Raw genomic sequence first — 20,954 nt, 5'->3', positions numbered from 1 at the left:
CTGAAGGTCAATTGCATCTGATAGCAGTTTAATGGTCCTTGTATTATACAGGAATTAGTATTCTTTGTCAGGTTTCAGAGTAGCAGCTGTGTTAGTCTGTATTCGCAAAAAGAAAAGGAGTACTTGTGGCACCTTAGAGACTAACAAATTTATTTGAGCATAAGAAAGATTAATATAACACAGGCTTTATTGTAACATTTATCAATAAACGACACATCTCCCATGTTTACTGGGTCACATTCATTTGGCTCAGTTCCTTCCTTTTCAGTTTTATTCTGTGAACAAGAAAAGAAGACAAAAAACATGGATGATGATGCAGAAAAGATGATGCAGATTGGCTTTGGCCAATACTACTAATTGATAATGTAGCTGAGTTTTCAGAAGCACTGAGTACCTGCAGTTTTCAGTGAGCCCAGTGAGAGGAGTGGGTTATCAGTACCTCTGAACAAACCAGGTCCCTTTTAGGGCCAAACTCTCTTGTGCCCTTTAGAGTCAATGGTAAACTGCCCATTGACTTCAGAAGGGCAGGATCAGGTACTACAGGCATAAAAAGGCACTTCTGGATGCAAAATGACCTATTTGGTTGGTGCATGCAAAATCTGGCAAAGAAGCCACTGCTGAGCCATTGCCACTCTGATTCCCCAGCTCCCAAAATGCCTTGCATTCGCAGGGTGGAATTTGGCTCTTTGCAGTGTTTTAGTCAGTTACAATTTATGTGGAGGTGAACAACATGAACAGAAATATAATTGTACAAGAATACTAAACCTTTAGGGTCAGATCCTCAGCTGGTGCAAATTGGTGTAGCTCTATTGACAGGGTTGCCAACTCTCTTGGGGTTCTTTTGCACATCACGGGATTGCAGTCAGGGTTGGAGCCTGTGTGGTGGTGGTGTGAGAATGGACAGTGAGCTTTCTAATTTCAGCCTTGCCTAGGAGAAAGCACCTCTGATTGTTTGCCTTCCCCACTTGCCCACCTCCTGGGGAAGAGCAGCCAGTCAGAGCTGCTGCAAGAAGCAGGCAGAGCTCTTTCTCCAATCCCTTAATAACCCACACCATTCTTACATGAGGGGAGGGAGGGAGCAGGAAGAGCCCAGCAGCTGAGGGGGGGCTCTGCTTTCTCCTGCCTCTTCCCTTCCTGTGAGCACCAGGAATGAGATGGTTCCTCTGTTCCTCCCTGTAAAACCCAGCCTGGGGTGTGGCGGAGGGGACCTCACTACAGCTGCCTCCACTGACCTGACAGGGTGGTGAAGAACATCTGGAGCTGCACGAGAAGCAGTGGTGAGGCTGGGCTGACAGAACTGACATGGGAGCTAGGGCGTGCAGGATGTTGGAGGGCAGAATTAATTGCTGGGCAGGGGGTGGGCACATGTGGGGGTAAGAGCTCCTGCAGCAGGGGCCAAAGTCACCTTACCCAAACATTCAGGAGAGCAGCCAAAACTAAGTGACACAGCCACCCACCCACCCACCCACACGTAGGAGGGGTTCAAAAACCAAGACTGATGACAAACTATAATATAACTACTTTAAAAACCTTATGATTTTGGAGCCAATCTAATGATTTTGGGGGGCTGACATGAGTGTTTGAATCTTGGTTGGCAATACTGCACTGACTTTAATTGAGCTGGGGTATCATTTGCTCTTTACATAACAAATGTAATATGCAGGAACCTCATGGGCAAGGTGGAGTCCAAATAATGGTGTTTATACAGTAACATTTAAGGCTACTACATATACACATGGCTGCTATGGTTGAGTTCTGGTGGCTTCTGAAACACAGAACACAATGAGCTCCACTAGAAAGCCCATACTATTTAAAAGGATTCTACCTAATCCGTGTACACTACAAGAATTATGCCAATTTACACCAGCTCACCAGCCCATAGTATTTTTTTTCCACTGAATGGGTGTCCAGTTAGAGCAACTCAGCCCATGACTTTCTGCTCCCACTTTTTGTACTTTTAGTCCCAAATTCTTCCTGCTTCCTCATTGGTACAAGGGGTTTCTGCAAAGTTGAATCACTGTGGCTCTGTTGTACAGGATGCCACAACAGGGGTGCATGCCCCCTGGGCAGTGTGAAGCCCAGCTCTGTAGGGGCCTCTGGCATAACTGCACAAGCGTTCCTTTGAAAGTAGGGCCAGAGAATTATATAAAGCTGCTCTAGCCCTGATGCTGGAGTAGCAGCTGTAAAGTGGCTCCCCTGCTGCTCTCATTAATGCAAGAAGTGTGTCAGTAGAGCTGTAGCAGCACTGTCCATCTGTCTCCAAGAGGAGTGGGAATGAGGTAGAGGCATCCACACTCCCTTCTATACCAGCAAGATTGCAGACCAGGCTGTCTGCATGCCACACCCTCTGATCTAGGCAGAGATTCAGGAAATCCCACTGTGTTTGTATCATAGAATCATAGAATAACAGAGTTGGAAGGGACCTCTGGAGGCCATCTAGTTCAACCCCCTGCCCAGAGCAGGACCAATCCCAACTAAATCATCCCAGCCAGGGCTTTGTCAAGCCTGACCTTAAAAACTTCTAAGGAAGGGGATTCCACCACCTCCCTAGGTAACGCATTGCAGTGTTTCACCACCCTCCTAGTGAAAAAGTTTTTCCTAATATCCAACCTAAACCTCCCCCACTGCAACTTGAGACCATTACTCCTTGTCCTGTCATCTGCTATCACTGAGAATAGTCTAGATCCATCCTCTTTGGATCCACCTTTCAGGTAGTTAAAAGCAGCTATCAAATCCCCCCTCATTCTTCTCTTCCGTAGACTAAACAATCCCAGTTCCCTCAGCCTCTCCTCATAACTCATGTGTTCCAGTCCCGTAATCATTTTTGTTGCCCTTCGCTGGACTCTCTCCAATTTTTCCACATCCTTCTTGTAGTGTGGGGCCCAAAACTGGACACAGTACTCCAGATGAGGCCTCACCAATGTCGACTAGAGGGGAACGATCACATCCCTCGATCTGCTGGCAATGCCCCTACTTATACACCCCAAAATGCCATTGGCCTTCTTGGCAACAAGGGCACACTGTCGACTAATATCCAGCTTCTCGTCCACTGTCACCCCTAGGTCCTTTTCTGCAAAACTGCTGCCTAGTCATTCGGTCCCTAGTCTGTAGCGGTGCATTGGATTCTTCCGTCCGAAGTGCAGGACTCTGCACTTGTCCTTGTTCATCAGATTTCTTTTGGCCCAATCCTCCAATTTGTCTAGGTCCCTCTGTATCCTATCCCTCCCCTCCAGCGTATCTACCACTCCTCCCAGTTTAGTGTCATCCGCAAACTTGCTGAGGGTGCAATCCACACCATCCTCCAGATCATTAATGAAGATATTGAACAAAACCAGCCCCAGGACCGACCCTTGGGGCACTCCGCTAGATACCGGCTGCCAACTAGACATGGAGCCATTGATCACTACCCGTTGAGCCCGACAATCTAGCCAACTTTCTACCCACCTTGTAGTGCATGCATCCAGCCCATACTTCTTTAACTTGCTGACAAGGATACTGTGGGAGACCGTGTCAAAAGCTTTGCTAAAGTCGAGGAATAACACGTCCACTGCTTTCCCTTCATCCACAGAACCAGTTATCTCATCATAGAAGGCAATTAGGTTAGTCAGGCATGACTTTCCCTTGGTGAATCCATGCTGACTGTTCCTGATCACTTTCCTCTCGTCTAAGTGCTTCAGAATTGATTCCTTGAGGACATGCTCCATGATTTTTTTTGTAGTTTCCATACTGCCTCTAGTGTGGAGCACCGGCTATAAAAGATGCTGCCCTTAAGCAGCCCTATGGATATTGTCATAAATGCATAAGAGAACAAATTTGCATTTTCCACTGCAAACTGAATGAGCAGTGGAGCGAAATAGATGTGTGTAACACACCAAGCTTTCAGAAATTTAGCTTTCTGTGTTCATGGCAAACCACCCTAGGTGGCTCCTTGACCATGGGATAAATAACCAGTAGACTGTCTTCAACTTAATCCAGTGAATTAATTTACAGTTCAGGCATGTTTGTGTAGCTTTTTATTTAAATGCATTTCAGATAGTTGTTGAAACATGAGTTATGTGGTGTGAAGGTTTAAATGCATCTAAATAAGAAAATGGAGATAAATGAAGGTACTGACTGAGACAACTAAAATCTAGCTTTTACAGTCATGTGCAGTGTCTTGTGAAAAATCTAAGAAGTGGACATCAGATTACATAATAATTTAATAGGCATGGGGAAAGTTTCTTTGGTTGCTTTAACTATTTAAACCAATCACTTTTTAAACAAGGCTAAGTTCACTATGCTGCTTGGCTATATGGTAACAGAATATAAAAATGTCCCTATTGCAATTGCACTGGTATAGTAGGGAGAGTCTCTGGGAGCTATGTAGTAGCAGGACATGCTCTAAGCATTTCTGTAAGTGCTAGGCCACGAGGCCTAGCTAATTTCCCCAGCAGCAGAACTTGGCCCAAGGGGACATGGTTAGCTGACTTGGTGTATATCTAGTTCTTCTTCGAGTAGCGTCCCTGTGGATGCTCCACTTTGGTGAATCTACACTCCCTTGTAATTGGAGAAAATAAATGGGGGAAGTGATAGGGTAGTTAACTATTAACTAACTGGGTTCTAAAAACTAGTACTTTAAAGTTTAAAACTTAGGCTAAAGATAAAACTCAGATGCGCTGCCGATTGTTCCATCTCAAGCCAAGGGCAGTAGAGAAGGAAACATGGTGGGGTTGGTCGTGCAGCACTATGTAACCGCCAGAGGTGGCACAAGACAGGGACAGTGCATGTGCGACCTAACCAGGCACTGCTACTGAAATTCTCCGATTAAAAACGCAGGGGTGCAGATTCACCTAAAGTGGAGTACCCATAGAGACAACCATCTCGAAGATCCTCCGTTACTGCACAGGGTGAGTAACCTTCTCATCCATGGCCTCCAAGCACATATGCTGCCATTATAACAGTCTCTGGTGAGGGAAGTGTATAGGGCTCCTTTTTGGAGCAGCAGTAAGGAGCAATAGAATGTATTGTCCTGATGCCCACCTGAACCATCCTGCCCTGCACTGTTGGAAAGGCTCTGGGATCTACTCAGCTGCTAACTCTCTGCTCCTACCCACAACCCTGCAATATGCTTCACAGTTGTCAGTGTAGAATCTTGCACTTAATCAGGAAGAAGAGTAACAGGAGACATGATGGAGATATATAAAGGGCAGAGAAAGCCAGACAGGCTCCTAGTCAACTTTTCCCACAATACAAAACCAACAGGGTGCTCAGTGAAATTTAAAGGAAACCAGTAGAAAGCTTATACAAATACATATTTGTGTAATGCAAAATGTAGTTAACCTGTGGTACTCAGAGGCTCAGGATATTTTTGTGGGAAATAGTTTTGCAGTAATAGAAAAGGAGTAAAAAGCAGCTGAACCATTGGGTTGTTCCTGTTCGGCAGTTCCTGTCTCTGTATATTTATATTTTGAAAACTGTTATAAATAGAGTAGGAAGTATTTTAATAAATGGTCACTGAAAAGCAGAAGAGGGTAGGAGGAATTGCTTAAAATATATTATTAGTGATAGCCCTCTGTTCAAAGTGGCAGAAGGGTTTTGTAGGAATTATAGTTCCCAAAGCAATGGCCAGGCGGCTTCTTGACTCATCCTGAATTCTATTATATATAATATGGGTTTTGCTATTTTTCAGCCATCTCTTACATTCTCTTCACCTTACTTTCTTGGTTATATTAAAGCCTTTTTAGGGATATTTTTAGGGATGTTTTAGGGACTTTCTACTCTAGTTGTAGAGCAACTCATATAATGAATGGCATATGTTTTATGCCAGGTTTACAGTCTAGCAGAGCAACGGTGACTATGGATTATACAGCTGCATCTATTTAAGGTAGACTTGGTGGCTATTATGGATTATACAGCTGCGTCTATTTAAGGTAGACTTGGTGGCTATGTTTGTGCAGTACTTACATGTGTATATATATCAGGCTCTGGCTTTACAGATTAACAGAAGGGTGTAAACGGAAACTCTAGATCTGAATCTTTCAAACGTTGGGGAAAATTTGGATCTAGATTGGAGTATCTGCCCTCAGGCCTATCACCTGAACCCAAATCCAAGAACCAAAATCCCGTGAATTTTGGAGAAGTTGGGAGGGAAATCAGGACCCAGACTTTGCTTGATTCTAATACCTGACTTCACAGATGATCCTATGTCTGACCATGAATCTCTTCTGCATCAAATCTTGGCCAACTCATTTAGACACCTAATTGCTCTATACATTGAAGTCAGTAGGAGCAATGAGTGCTCAACACCTCTGTAAATTAGACCACTTAAGTGCATGAATATGGATTTAGGACCTAACTTTCTGGCACCCTGGCTTGAAAATTTTGATCAGTAATAAAAGCAGTACATTATAAGGTATTATTATTTATGTGCCTAGAGCTAGATCCTGTAATCATCAGGGTTGATGGAGCTTTTCCATTGTCTTCAATGGGAACAGAATGGGGCCATTAGACCAAACAAAATTATATAAAAGTACGTAAAATTCTCCAAGGAAAAGTTTGCAGCCAAATATTTCCATCAGATTTGCAACTGAGGCTCCCATTAAAGTCAACAGGAGTTGTTCATGTCATCCTAGGTCAGTTAATCCTTAATAAATAAACTACCTGGGCCACATTCTGCACTCACTTACACTTGTGTAATCCCATTGGTTCCAGTGGGGTTATGAAGGGTGGAATTGGAATGTCTTTCCTTGTGCAGGTTTAACTTGGATAACTAATAACATTGTACTGTGGAACAGTTTTTCATATTGAAGTAGGATACAATTATTCCTGCAAGGCAAGACTGTAAAACGGGTTCAATAGGGCTTCAATTCTTTCCTCCTGACAGCTAAGTGAAAAGTGTTCTGTGCTTTTTGTTGTGTGAACGGATTAATAGATTCCAATGCTAGAAATGCTCAGCAGACTGAACAGCCAGGAGACTGACTGTGGTGTCCTTTGTGGGTGTGAAATAGGAGTGAGGGTACAAAGGGCCTTGCCTTAAACGCTTGTGCCCCTTTGGGACTGACACATAGGGTTTACAACAGTCCGTTATTACAAGGGACATTCCTTATTTTTTCATCTCTGTAAAACAAGATCAGGTATTGCTGTGTGCTGTAAAAAGCAGCAAGAAATATCCCTGGCGAATGTAGGTGAGAATTACTTATTATTATTAATGATGATGATAATTAACAATATTGAGAGCAGGGGGGCTAAGAAAATAGTCCCTTATTTTTGAAATACAGTGTTGGTAACCCCCACTGACTGCCACAATTTGGCTGGGGAGCAGAACTCCTGCCTGCGCCAGGTGAACAGCTCTGACAGAATTGGTCAGATGCATGGGGAGCAAAGGCTGCCCCTGTTTAAAGGGTAACAGCGCTGTTGTTGCAGCACGTGATCCTGGATGGACCAGGTGGAATTCTTGCTCAGTTGTCTCTCTTCTTAACTCTGAGGTGAGCCTTCAAACTCTTGGGGACAATGACAGATAGCCTCACTGAAAGCTCTCAGCGGTGAGCAGCAAATAGCCTTTTAGAGAGATGCTCAACTTAAGGTGTAGGATGTTAGCTGTGCATTTCCTACAAGCGTTAATGATTATAACAGGAGGCTTGCAATGAAAACCTCATGCATTAAATTTGAGGCACCGGACACTAATAAGGCCGCCTAATTGTAAAGATTTATCAGACTTAAGACATCATTTCTAATTGCCTATTTTTGTTATGATCTTTTTAATTTTCTTTTAGTATTTCATTTTCTTCCTTTTGGAAATATCTTTGTCTCTGTCATCTGTGGAAACCCATTCTGCTTTGAGAAACCTCACAGAAATAATTAACCGTACATTCTTATTTCAATGAACAACGAAAGTGTCATGTTGGGAATGTGACTAAAGGGTTACACTGCAACCCCTGCTGGAGTAAAGTAGTGTCTATAAGCACTTGCCTCAGGCTTTCTCTTATCATCACAAAACTGCATATAGTATTTTTTGTCTTCAATACTTCATTTGCCCTTTTCTCAGTTCTGCTTACAATCCAAGGTGCATACCTCATTATCCTTGATAGCAGGGCATACAATGTGATAGCTGACTCTTACTTTAAAAATGCATAATTCTAGTGAAAGGCATAGACGTCTGTCTTGTGTATATATTTTGTGTGCACATGTTCCCTAGCCCTGATGTGACTCTTATTCTGCTCTCATGTACCAGTACTACACCTGTGTGACTCCACTGAATTCACTGGTTATTCCAGATTTATGCAATTGTGAGTGAGTTATAAAATCAGACCCCATATGAACAATGCCGAAAAAGACAAACCTAACTGAAATGAAAACAAAACCCTGGCAGTGCTGGACACAAGGAGATAATTTCCTTTTTTTTTTTAAATTCAGTGCAGAGTTAAACCTCAAGTTTGTCAGGTTCTTAAACCAGGCAGTGCTAATTTGAATCTAGGATGGAATGTTGCTAAGGAGCCAAGTTCTGCTCTAAGTATAGAGTAACCTCATTGAAGAGAGTGGCGTTATACCAGATTTACACTGGTATAACTAGAAATTAGAACCGAATCAGACCCAAGGTGAGTAATGGGTAAGACAGACTGACATTGTTTGAGAACAGAGAATTAAGAACAGGAATAAAAAAACAGCATGTGTTACTTTAAAAGATGGGCCTGAGCAATAAAGTTCAGATCCAGAGCCAAACTCCATGGTATGTTCATATCTACAGTTATGGTCCCTCCAGGTCCATTTCTAGTTATTAAATAAAGCCCTAAAACTTGACTCACAATTTTTGTGTAACCAGTATAATTTATCTTTTACAAATAGTATTTTAATTACTTTTTAGGTACCCAACACCACACCTACAACTATAAAGTGAGGTTTAAATTAGAACTGGCTGGAAAACTTTGGCAGAAATGAAATATTCAGGTTTTTCCTCCTGTTTTCTGACGAACTTTAAGTGCCTATTTATAACCTTATTGAACTGCTGTACAATCCTGTTGTAAATCAGCGCAGAATCAACTCCTAGCCTTAGTTATCTGTGTTTGACTCCCCTTGAAGTGAATGGGCTCAATCCTCTTTTAGTCCTAACCCTCCATTGATGTCAGTGGGGAGCCTTGCCTACAGAAGCCTGCAAGTTCACATACAATGGTTATTTCACATGGATATCTGAAGGCATAATCTGGATCTAGGTATAATTGCCATCATGACTAGTTTACATGTGGCTTTTCTTTTTTTAAATGCAATGTACAAGTACGTGTTAAACAACCAATCAAAAGAAACTATAAGCATAACTACAGTTCAAAGGTGGCTTTGATACACAGAAAAGCTTTTCTGCGAATTAACTGACATACTTACTTAACGAAGTATAGTAAGTATGATTATTACACAGTTACTGCGCAACCTGTTGTGTCTTAATTTACCTCTGAAGCATGTAAAGCAGCTGTGCTTCCTTAGCTGTGCTAAACTGTTATTATGAAGGCAGAATGTAGTTTTGTTTTGTGGGTGGGAATCCTTAATGTTCAACAAAATTTGATGCCTTTACATTTTACAAAAATTACGTTTTGCTTTCCAAATGGATTGACCACTTTCATTCTTCTCTCCAGCCATCAGTTTGGAGACCTTGCTGAGAGAAATCCACAGATTGAGTTTATGAGGGCAGCTCTACTAAATCACGGGCAAATTCTAAACATGTATTTATCCCCTGACATTCCTGTGAACTTCAGTAATGCAAGAGCTCAGCACCCCTTAGAACCAAATGCCAAAAAATCTGGTTTTATATTTTGTATTTCTAAAACAAACTCAAGTCTCTAAAGCATATTTCCAATTGATACATACACCAATCAACAAATACAATATGCAGCATTCATAGACCATTCCCTCAGACTGGAAATATTGGACGTGATCCAAAGTCTGCTGAAGTCACTGGACTACCACTGACTTCAGTGAGTTTTGTATCTGGCTCATGAATAGCAACAAGACTGAGGCAGCAAGTTGTACTTGAAACCAGTGTTGCCAGCTCTTGCATTTTTAAAGACCCAGAACACGGGCACATTAAAATTTTAGCTTTCCTTAAAAAATTCTAGTTCTCACAGTTGTGGAGAAAAGCTTGAAAATGTGAGACCCAGAGTCATCAGCATCAGAAGGCAAATACAAAGAACTCCAAATGTATTATTTTGAAAATCTCATGATTTTAAAACAATGTTTTAAGGCCTCACTCGTGATTTTTGAATGTTTGGTGATGGTAAAAATTAATCCTATTCCCTCCCCATGTGATATCACACCTACTCTCAAACAAACACTCATGTGAATAGATGGGCCTTTCAAAATGCCCTGAAGATCACAGGCTCAGCAATTAAAAATGCCCTGCTTTATTATAGCTGGACTCTACTTTGTTCTCCTGCGTTCCACAGTGGCAAGTAGGATCCCCTGGCTCAGGCCTGGATACTGATTTTCAGTCACACATTTACTGAGCCTGTCTCCTCACGACATAATGACTGGTCTTGCATCTACTCTAAAACTACTATAAGTCCTCCACCCTAGCCCACCACCTCTGTAAGCAGCACTGAATGGCAATAATAGGTCAGGTGCACAAACGGACAAAGTGGACCCAGCTCTGTTGAGATCTCCAGCAATGAAGGCAGGAGCTTGACCGTGGCCTCTTATCCTCTTTCTCCCATGGGGCTAAATAGTCTACTGTCATTGGGCTAGGTCCTTTTCACTAATATGTGATTGAGATATAGAAGCCTGCTCGTATGTGACTCCTCTCTGGAGACTGTCTCTGTCTGTTCTTTCCTTGAGGGATCCATGCTGCCCATGATGTCAAGAAGTTTGGTCAAGGACACAAAGTGTTTTGCACTGCTGAAGAAGTGACAATGGGTATAAGACTACATTTATTGAACACAACACTATGACTTAGCTGCACCCAATGGGTCAGCTCATGCTCTTAGAGACAAATATACAACTCCCCCTGACTTAAATTACATTGTGGAGACAGTAAAATAATAGCACAAATGATTAAGACCCAAATCGCAGTGAATGCTTCTGTGGGATTTTGAAGCTAACACACTCCTTTTGTTTATAGTACGTGTTGCCTTTCATTTGAATGAATTCAGCTTCTGTAAACAGTTAGGAATTCTGCAACTGGAGGTCGGGTACCTTTGAAGTATTGGCCAGGACTCTTTTGCCCCCTCTGCCAATTCTACTTGAGGCAATTAACATGTAATTGAATGCTGACTGAAGATGAAGAGTGTGGATGTCGGGGGTGTATGTGTGGGGGGGAATGTGATCACACACTAATGCCTTATAAGTGGGATACCAGCATCTTTAAGTTCACTGCAGCTGCATATATATTGCCACTGCTTGCATAAGCTGCAATATTAATCAAGCTTGTGGAAATTAAAACACAATTAAACCAAGCAGGTACTGTGCAGAACTGTAGCTTGAGTCATAACCCATGTTCTCAGATATACTTGACTCAGCATTACCACTAGTGATTTAATGTTTCTTTGTAGCAAGATGCTGATTTAATCAGATATATTGAACCCTAAACTCCAGCTTTTATTGGCATTAATGGGTGAGGAGGCTTCCCTCCATTTCACATAGGCTATTCAAAACTGTTTTCCTTACAGTCTATATTATATCCCCTGGTTTTGTTTAAAAGGCTTAATTTAACCATCTTAAGAAAAAAGCAGCTAGAACTGGGATCAAAACTAGCTGGGTGTCTGGAAAATGAGTACAGTTACTTTAGGTTGGATGCAATCAAATATTACAGCAGACAATGCTTATTCTACCTGATGCATGTTTATTGGGCTCAATATGTGGGTAACTGGGTGGAATTTAATGGCCTGTGGTATTCAGGAGGTCAGACTAGATGATATTGTTGTCCCTTCTAACCTTAAATTCTATGGCTATATCTACACCGCATACTGCGTGAAGGGTATGTGTGCTACATATTGCAGGGAAAGGCAAGCTGTGTCCATGCTACACCTGTCAATAGAAAGCTCTGGTGGAGGGGGAAAGGCTCCAGCAGCAGGACATTACGCTGCTAAAAATAGCCGTGTAGATGGAGGAGACACTGCTTGCGCAAGTAGAGAGCCATGTAGGCATGGCTGGCTGTTGACCAATGGCTCCCCAGGTGGGGAACATCTTCGGCACCCTCCCTTCATTTGTTTAAATGTTTGAATACCTTATTTTTATTGCATTTGTAGCCCATTTCACAACTTTGATGCATGATTTGCATGTATGATTTATCCCTGTATTATAAGATGATAAATTTGCACGCTAGGATCTATAAATCTGTATCTATTCATGCTATAGATAAGCAAATAAAAATTTGTTTCCTCTAAGCTGGTAGAGATTTTTTAATTTTAAGGATAACGGAAATGTACTAATGTCAAGAAATTGAACTGGACGTGTCAAAAGAATGTCAACGATATTAAATAGTGTTACAGAAGGTGACATCTTTAGAATGTTAACCCTAGTCCAGGGGTGGCCAGCCTGAGTCTGAGAAGGAGCCAGAATTTACCAGTGTACATTGCCAAAGAGTCCCCCGCCACCCCACTCCCAGTGCCTCCTGCCCACCGGCAGCCCTGCCAATCAGCGCCTCCCACTCCCTCCCCACACCTCCTGATCAGCTGTTTCGTGGCCATGCATGAGGCTCTGGCTTGGAGGGGAAGGAGCAAGGGTACGGCAGGCTCAGGGGAGGGGGCAGGAAGAGGTGGAGTGGGGGGCAGGGCCTGTGGCAGAGCCAGGGGTTGAGCAGTGAGCACCCCCTGGCCCATTGGAAAGTTGGCGCCTATAGCTCCAGCCCCGGAGTCAGTGCCTATACATATTAACTTCTGAAGAGCCGCATGTGGCTCCGGAGCCACAGGTTGGCCAGCCCTGCCCTAGTCCTTTGGTTCAAAAGGTCACTTTTCTGACCTTTGCCCTCGTGAGCTGAAGCACAGCATCAGAGAGATCCAAAGACTGGCTCGTGGGATTTTCAAGCAATAAAATAGCAAGTGATGTCAGTATCTTGTCAGCCATCATTGATCAAAGATATGTTTTAATGAGCCTTAGCTTCAAAAAGTTGTGCTCACCTCTCGTGACTGTGACCCTCGTGACTGTGACCAGCAGTGTGAGCAGACTCCTCAAAGCTATCCACACATTAGGAAAAATGTCCTTCAGCTCTGCATCATGAATGAATTGGAGAACTTAGAGTGGAGAGTGAATCCCATGTTGCAAAATAGGACAAATGTTATCCAATTCGACATAAAGGTCTTAATAATCAATGTCTGAACATTTCCCATGTATCAGCGTCCGGTGAAAGGTCTGTACAATTGTTCAAGAGTGTATTCCTGTCTGCCAGCAGCTTACTAAGGTCATACAAAAACCCTCAGGTCTTTCCAAACCTTTCTTTGATGGACATTGAAGTAGTGTCAACGAGTGAGCAAAAAAACTCCCTCTTGAATATTCTTCTGAGCTTCTCATCAGCTCATCTTTGCCCTCATAACCAAACTGTCTCTTCTTCTGATGAATACAAGTTTCCTTGAAGACAGGCTCAATTCCTAAGTTTTCCACCATTTCTTTGGCAGCAGTGATAGCATCTTCAAATCTGTTGTCTCTGTAGGCCGCAACGAAATCAAGGCAGCTTCTCATCAAAGTAGTAGCGGTTGTAATGTCCATCTACTGAGTTTGTAATACCTTGCTTACAACACTTAGTTGGAACAGGATATTGTGCCAACCCACAACTGAGACCAGAAATGTGAAGTTAGTGATCTGGTTTGCCAGGCTTTGCACCTCGTGTGGGATTTCAGCCTCGGCTTTACTAGACTGCACCAGTTGCATCAGGGTGTTGTAAACCTCAGTCACTCTGTACCTCACTGGCCTTATGCTGTCAATGTGACTCTCCCAGTGAGTGTCACTTAGCAGCTTCATGGTCATATTTGTAACATTGTCCATTAGGATCTTCCACCTGATAGTTGATGCTGAAAACGGGACGTATATCCTTTGCAGTTTCTCACTATTCTTGAGCACTCTTTCACAGTGTGACTTTGAGAAGTGTCACTTCTGTTCATTTACTGGAAATGTCATAACCTCAGTTTCACCCAGCCTGTTCAAAATTGTGCGATCAGTATTGGCAGAGTTTAGCATCACCGGCCATAGAGCAGGATCTCATGTATCCATTTGTGGCCTACATTCTATTTTCCCTTTTCTTGCTAACAAAAAAACAGAACCCCGAGCCTGGTGCCCCCTAAGTCCAGCACCCCAGGTGGTTGCCTGCCCCTAAATCCAGCCCTGCATGTAGGGTCTGTACTCTACTCATCTAAGCAATGCCTCAACAGCTACACTGCTATTTATACGGGGGCGGGGGGATGTACTCTATATGCTGCCAAAAGGAGTGTGCAGTGTAGACATACCTTATGAATCTATGAATTACTGGGCTGGATGCCAGAATCCGAGTGTTCCTCCCTTAGTAAACTTATCAATTCCTTCTCCCATTGAACTCTGACAAAACCCAGAAAGACTCATCCCCTGTTGGACTCCTGTCCCTTTTCAATTCCTGAATCCTTGTTCTTTCTCCCAAGTGAGGCTGCCTGTCCACCAGAGGGCCACTCTAGGAGGCAGCTGGCCAGCTGCCTATTAGCCGCAAGCTGAAGTATATCTGACTCACTTCTGAGCTTGGGCCTACTTTGGCTGGAGGGCCTGGATGCCAAGGTAGCTGTCTCAAATCACTGTCAAGCGCTGAGCGTTAATTTTTAACATAGATGATCTTAGGGTGGAATTCTGCACCCTGAGAATCATGGCATAATCAGTGCTTTCTCCAGGTTGTATTTGCAGTCTAATAGCCTTTGCCATAGTGTCACACACTATTATTAACCTTTGATGAGATCTTGGGTGTCCTGCATCACATTAGACAGCAACTCTACTCATTGAATCTACTGGGAGAAAGGGAGGCTCTTCTGTAGCTTGAAGACTTTTCTCCATTGGAGGCTCTGGTATAGGTGATGCTACTCAGGACTTGTCTTTAATGTTCTTACAGTTCTTGTCAGTTGTTGGCTGCGTGCGTGTTCTCTCTGCGTGCTGCACTGGCTCTGGCCAGATAGCCCCTACAGCAGGCTCTGATCAAACTGCCCAAGAAAACCACAGACTTGGTTTAGTAGTGAAGATACTCAGCCAGAGTTATCGTTAACAAAGCACTGTTCTAGTATCCTATAGTGTAGTGTAGACAGGAACACTAACCACATGTATGCTCATTATAATGGACCAGCTCAGTGAATGGCAGGCTTCTCCGATCCCCTGTTGGCCAGACAAAGATACCCCCTCTGCGACCCCTCTGTTATACACTATACAAACAAGTTATATATTACCCCTCTACCGTGGTTAGTTACCACCCTTGTACATGTTGGTTCGATCAAAACATCTCTATCCATCACCCTGTCAGCCTGACCTTATCTTTAGGAGGGGTCAGTGTGTCCCTGTATCATCTTCGGGGGGGGGGGTGTTTACACCATAGCCTTGTATCAGGGTGTTCTGGCACGATCCTTCCGGACTGTGTTTACATGACTACATAGTTCCTAGGAGTGCTTTTGTTTTTGCAATGCCAGCCTTGTTCTTACCAAGTTCATGTATCAGATAGTGAGCCTGTAAACAGGCATCTGCTTTGTAACAGGGCTTGACTTTTGCTCATGGCCTGACTCTTGCTGATTTTTGTTTTATATCAGCAGGGCCTGACTTTAGTTTGGGCCTTAGGCCTTATACAAGGCCCCTTGTACCAGGCCTCATGTGTCAGGCTCTCTCTTTCTATTATAACAGTATTAGATTTCTCCTCAGTTCCACTAGAGTTGAACTGGTCCAGGACATTGTCCTTAGCCTACCCTTTCTGTCAGTGGAGGTGCTGTGACCAAAAGGGAACTCTTACCCATGTTTTGTAACACAGTTTCTCTTTGGAAATCTGCTATAGGTAATTTATGGCCTTCAGGCAGGACTAGTCCTTCAAAAACCTAGTGGAAATACCTGAGTGTTATCACTTTTTCTGTCCTCCTATTTGGGTGAGATGAAAACTCATGTCTTCTGGGGAACAACCAGCCAAGAAACCCTATAGGAGGCATGAAGGACAAGGAAATTGAGTGGCGATAGGGGATGGAGGGGGACAGAGGAGGCTCTCCATGTGAATGTCCCACAGATCTCAGGAGCTCTGCATGTTTAGGGAGTGCAAGCCACACCTCCAAAAGACATATTGAATCCTGGCTGGGGGGTCACAGATTTCCCTTCCCTTTCCATAGGTTTCCCTGTGTAGGGGATGATCTGACTCTCTGCAGTGTCTCTTCATGATGCATTTTTGCTTTGTTCTCCCACCTGCTCACTGAACTCCAATTTCATGAGTAATTTTTCAAAATGAAGGACAACTTTTAATCACAACGTAAATAGAAGGAGTAAAAACTTTGCAGAATTGCATTAAATGTGTGATGTTGTAGACATCAGTCAGTCAGAGGTGCAGCTAAGATGACATTCAGTGTTATTAAAGGTTTTGGATTCATTTCAGATCCTGCATGGTGCCTGACTTTAACAAGTGAGCCACTGATAACGAATCATGTGGGCCCTTTTTCAGTCAAGTCCCTCTTCCCTAGCTTGTTAATTAGAACTTTTCTGACCAGGATTCTAAATAAACCGCTCTTTTACTCTGTATACAAAATACAGTAGCTAAAATGTTGACATGCTAGAAAGAGTAGTTATTAAATGGACATTACACCATATTTTCTGTTTCTGGAGTTCTGGGGACTTTTATTAAGAAATTATTTTATTTTTTTATTTTTTATTTCTAGCAAAAGGCTTGAGACACTGATAATCTGATGAGATCAGACTACTTAAGCATCTCATCTCCTCCCCAGCTGTTCATTGTGCACCTGTTATCACTGCTGGGCTGTCCTCTTTCTCAGCTCACAGTAAAAATAGTTTAGTATCCCCCCTACTCCCCCCAACACATGCTTTGATGACTGTACAGTTGCTGCACTGCATGTGACACAGCTAGAGTGTTGTCATCACTGGGGTGGATCACTTACAGTTACACTGTTCTTTCTTCCTGAAAACATCTGACAAATAATTCTGATCAAATAGGTTCAGACTGGACATGAATCCCTCCAGACTAAGAGCCTGAGATACTTATCCACCTGCAGGGCTTGTACACAGGAAAATGTATTCTCTTGCTTTTCTGGGTGGTACCATCTGTTTTCCAATCCTCCATTGTTCAGCGGATCTTATTTGTCTTGGGGAGCAGTATATTCTACTGCAGCATGCTGATGAGTCTAGTCAGCCTCAGCATGTTTGGGATTCCTTACCAACTACCTCCTCCCTTCCCCCATTGAATTGTTCAGTGAAATAAATCCTTGGATGCTAGTTTTGACTGAGCTTAAAACAAAGGTGCTTGCTAAAATGATCACCACCCTTGCTGCCACTGAACCTTCTAGGTATTCCTCGTGTTTTCCAGTCTTTTCACACAAAAGGGTTATGTTACTATATATTCAGAAGCCCAGTGGAAATATTTCCCTGAGGAATCAAACAATCAGATGTTCAGACTTTTCTTCCTATCCTCTTACTCTGCCCTTCTGAAATGGAGGTTGTGTAGGAAACAGTCTGTGCTACAAATGTGAAAAGTGATGATAATGATGTATTGGAAAATTGTACAGAAACAGAGAAAATGTTTATTAGCCTTATAGTTTGCACATCTGAAAACTAAGCGTGGCATTTTCAAAAACACCTATGAGAATTTAGAGCACAAGTCCCATAGAAACTGAAAGTCAATGAGACTTGTGCTCTTGAAGCACTTGGGCACTTTTAAAAATCCCCTCTTCCCCCTTAGTGGTCTTGACTCACGGAGTCCACTGGATCAAATTAATCCCAGGTGTAATTCAATTCACTTTTAAGGAGCTGCACTGGAGAGGAATGTGTCACATTAACAGCCAGTAAATCTGAATAATGTCAAGCAAACGTTGTGGAGAGTCAGGTATTGGGTAGGATTGTGAAATTTTGTTTTTCAGTGACTTTCCTTGTTGCAGCAGAAGCCAACTTTGCAGGTACTTTGTAGACAGCATACTAGATAGGTATATTCAATGGACTAGGACCACTTGTGTGAGTACGCCAAGCAGGATTTGTCTCTGTGTGCTGCCAGCTGTCTGCCTTGAGCTATTGGAGAAACTGGGAATAATGTTTGTAATTTCATGTTGGCATACATGACCTAATTGAGTTGGTTGCTTTTAACCTTTCTCTTTAGCGACATCAATTATTATCCTCCCAGGGTATACATTCAAGACCCACGGAGAATGTTCTTGTGAGCTGCTGATTTATTACAGGGAATATTTCTGTAGGAATCTGTAATATTAATAGTTTAAGTATTAACCATCCTATTCCCTCAACAAATATACATACATACTATGGGCCTGGTTTTGATCTCGTTTACTCCGGGAGTAAACCAGAAGTAGTTCCACTGAAGTGAAAGGAGTTACACTAGTGTAAAAGTGGACTGGTTAGATCAGAATCAGGCAATGCATATAGAACTTTTAATTAAAAAGATCTCTAGCAATCCTTTTAATTGTAGAATATAAAAGAAGTGCATTTTTGACACTGCATATATATATTTTGTTGGGGTTTTTGCTTTGCATCTTTGAATCAATGTTACATGTTCTCAACAGGATCTGGTTGAGTCCACAAACTGAATTAGAAGTCAGCTGCCATGAAGGAGTGTTCTGCAATATAAAAGGTTACTGGGTGTGATGTTGTGCACAAGAGGCAGCCTCAGGGATTAGAGTAGCTGGGAACAAAGGCATTTGTATTTAGCAGTCTGGTTAACTTCAGCTCAGTCTTCTAAACATTTCCATGGAAACGAGGGAAGTTTTGGTTCACTGTAAGTGGCTTAATTTACTTTCTCTTTGTGTTGAATATGGAAAAGAAAAAGGGGACAAAACTAGCTCTTTAAAACATTTATTTAACAATGTGATTTCAATCAGTTGTGGTATTCAAAAACCATGGCACAGTTTACGTTCTTATATCTTCTTTCTGCAATTACAAATGAAATGTTGATCTGCAAGGACATGACCAAATTAAGTTAAGGAAAATGGAGAAGTTAGGGGGTCTTAAACCTTTATTTTGTGTAGAAGTCACTAGTGAGTGTTGGAGTGTGTGTGTGTGCATGCACCCGTTGATGTAAGTGTTTTATTTGTTCATACACAGTATGAAATTTGACTGACTATAACATGCTTAAATCTGATAGATCATTTTTACATAAGCCAGGTATAAGTTTTGATATGACTCACAACCACTTGTGTAGCAAGGGATTTACACTCTGAAGTACTGATGTGTTTCCAGGGGAAAGGATTAACAATGTGTTTTATTTTTGTGCTGGCATTTAAAAAAAAGTTTCATCCTAGAGGAATAACTGCTAACAAGATTTTCTGACATATGTTTACTTTTCCTTATTTCAGAATAAATAGGAAAATTTTGGAAATGATCATGCAAAACAGGGGAAAGATCCTCAGCAAGTGAATCAGCAAAGTCAATGGAACTATAGCCCAATTCACACTAGCTGAGAATCTTGCTCCAAGTGCCTAGTCACCACTAAGTGCTTGTGTACAAGAGGATGGACTTAGAAGTCTGACCTAGTAGTTGTTTTCCAGCTCTAACATCTATGTGGCTCTCACTCCCGATAATGCTAATCAGTGTTAAGTGTGTGTCAACCTTAAACAGTTATTCAGTGAGCAGTGGCATGAATACCAGTCACTAGGGAATTAGAGAAAGAAGGTGGATGAGGTAATATCTTTTATTGGACCAACTTCTGCTGGTGAGAGAGACAAGCTTTCAAGCTTACAAAGAGCTGCTCTTCAGGTCACTAGGAAAATCAGTTTGACTGACACACGCATCTCTCCCAAACTTGTATTTTTGCAGTAATCCCTGAATTTCTATAAATGGGAACTTATTAAGAACAAGTTATAGCATAATAGTAGTTACAAATAGTGGGGAAATTGGGCCCAATCCTCAGTGAGTACTTATTTAGTCAAATATGGGAACAAGTAAGGACTCATAAGACTAACAATATGCAGGATTTGGGCTCCATTGTCTACCATGAGTATTTATATGGACCCAATTTTAATACATATGTCCTCATAAAACTCCTATGAGATAGGAAAGTACTGTTATCCCCCTTTTACAGGCAGGGACCTGAGGCACAAGGAGACTAAGTGACTCACCCAAGGTCACAGAAGAAATCTGTGACAGAACAGGAACTTGAACTGTCATTGCCTGAGCCCCCAGGCTTCTGCCATAACCACTGGACTGTCCTTAGAATCATAGAATATCAGGGTTGGAAGGGACCCCAGAAGGTCATCTAGTCCAACCCCCTGCTCAAAGCAGGACCAATTCCCAGTTAAATCATCCCAGCCAGGGCTTTGTCAAGCCTGACCTTAAAAACCTCTAAGGAAGGAGATTCTACCACCTCCCTAGGTAACGCATTCCAGTGTTTCACCACCCTCTTAGTGAAAAAGTTTTTCCTAATATCCAATCTAAACCTTCCCCACTGCAACTTGAGACCATTACTCCTCGTTCTGTCATCTGCTACCATTGAGAACAGTCTAGAGCCATCCTCTTTGGAACCCCCTTTCAGGTAGTTGAAAGCAGCTATCAAATCCCCCCTCATTCTTCTCTTCTGCAGGCTAAACAATCCCAGCTCCCTCAGCCTCTCCTCATAACTCATGTGTTCCAGTCCCCTAATCCAGTCCCCCTTCCTTTCCTACAACTACTCCTGGTAGATTGTCAAGTCTGTCAGTCTGGAAAGAAAATATATAGGCCTAGATCCTGAAATCAATGGGAGTTAGGTGCCTAAATACCTTTGAGATCAGGGCCATAGTCTGCTGTTAGAGGATTAGCGTGTCAGATATTAAATTGATGCTACCTCCGCAGTTTTTACCAGAGAAAATAAATAGTTAAGAATC

The 20,954-nt window shown here is 42.5% G+C and overlaps 1 protein-coding gene across 11 annotated transcripts in view; it reads left to right on the top strand.

Moving 5' to 3' along the window:
• The window catches only part of DLG2 (discs large MAGUK scaffold protein 2), a 1,493,215-nt gene that overhangs the window by 119,629 nt on the left and 1,352,632 nt on the right, over window positions 1-20,954 (top strand). Inside the window, exon 1 of one of the 11 annotated variants that reach the window (XM_073336139.1) lies at window positions 18,792-18,874. The exons of the other annotated variants lie outside the window; for them this stretch is intronic. Coding sequence (XP_073192240.1) covers window positions 18,847-18,874 — 28 coding nt within the window. The 5' untranslated portion in view covers window positions 18,792-18,846. Of the gene's footprint in view, window positions 1-18,791; window positions 18,875-20,954 lie in introns of those variants that run through there. 11 annotated transcript variants of the gene reach the window in all.

Source organism: Lepidochelys kempii, chromosome 1, assembly GCF_965140265.1.
Source record: "Lepidochelys kempii isolate rLepKem1 chromosome 1, rLepKem1.hap2, whole genome shotgun sequence".
NCBI lineage: Eukaryota > Metazoa > Chordata > Testudines > Cheloniidae > Lepidochelys > Lepidochelys kempii.
This window is presented reverse-complemented; position numbering and strand designations above follow the sequence as displayed.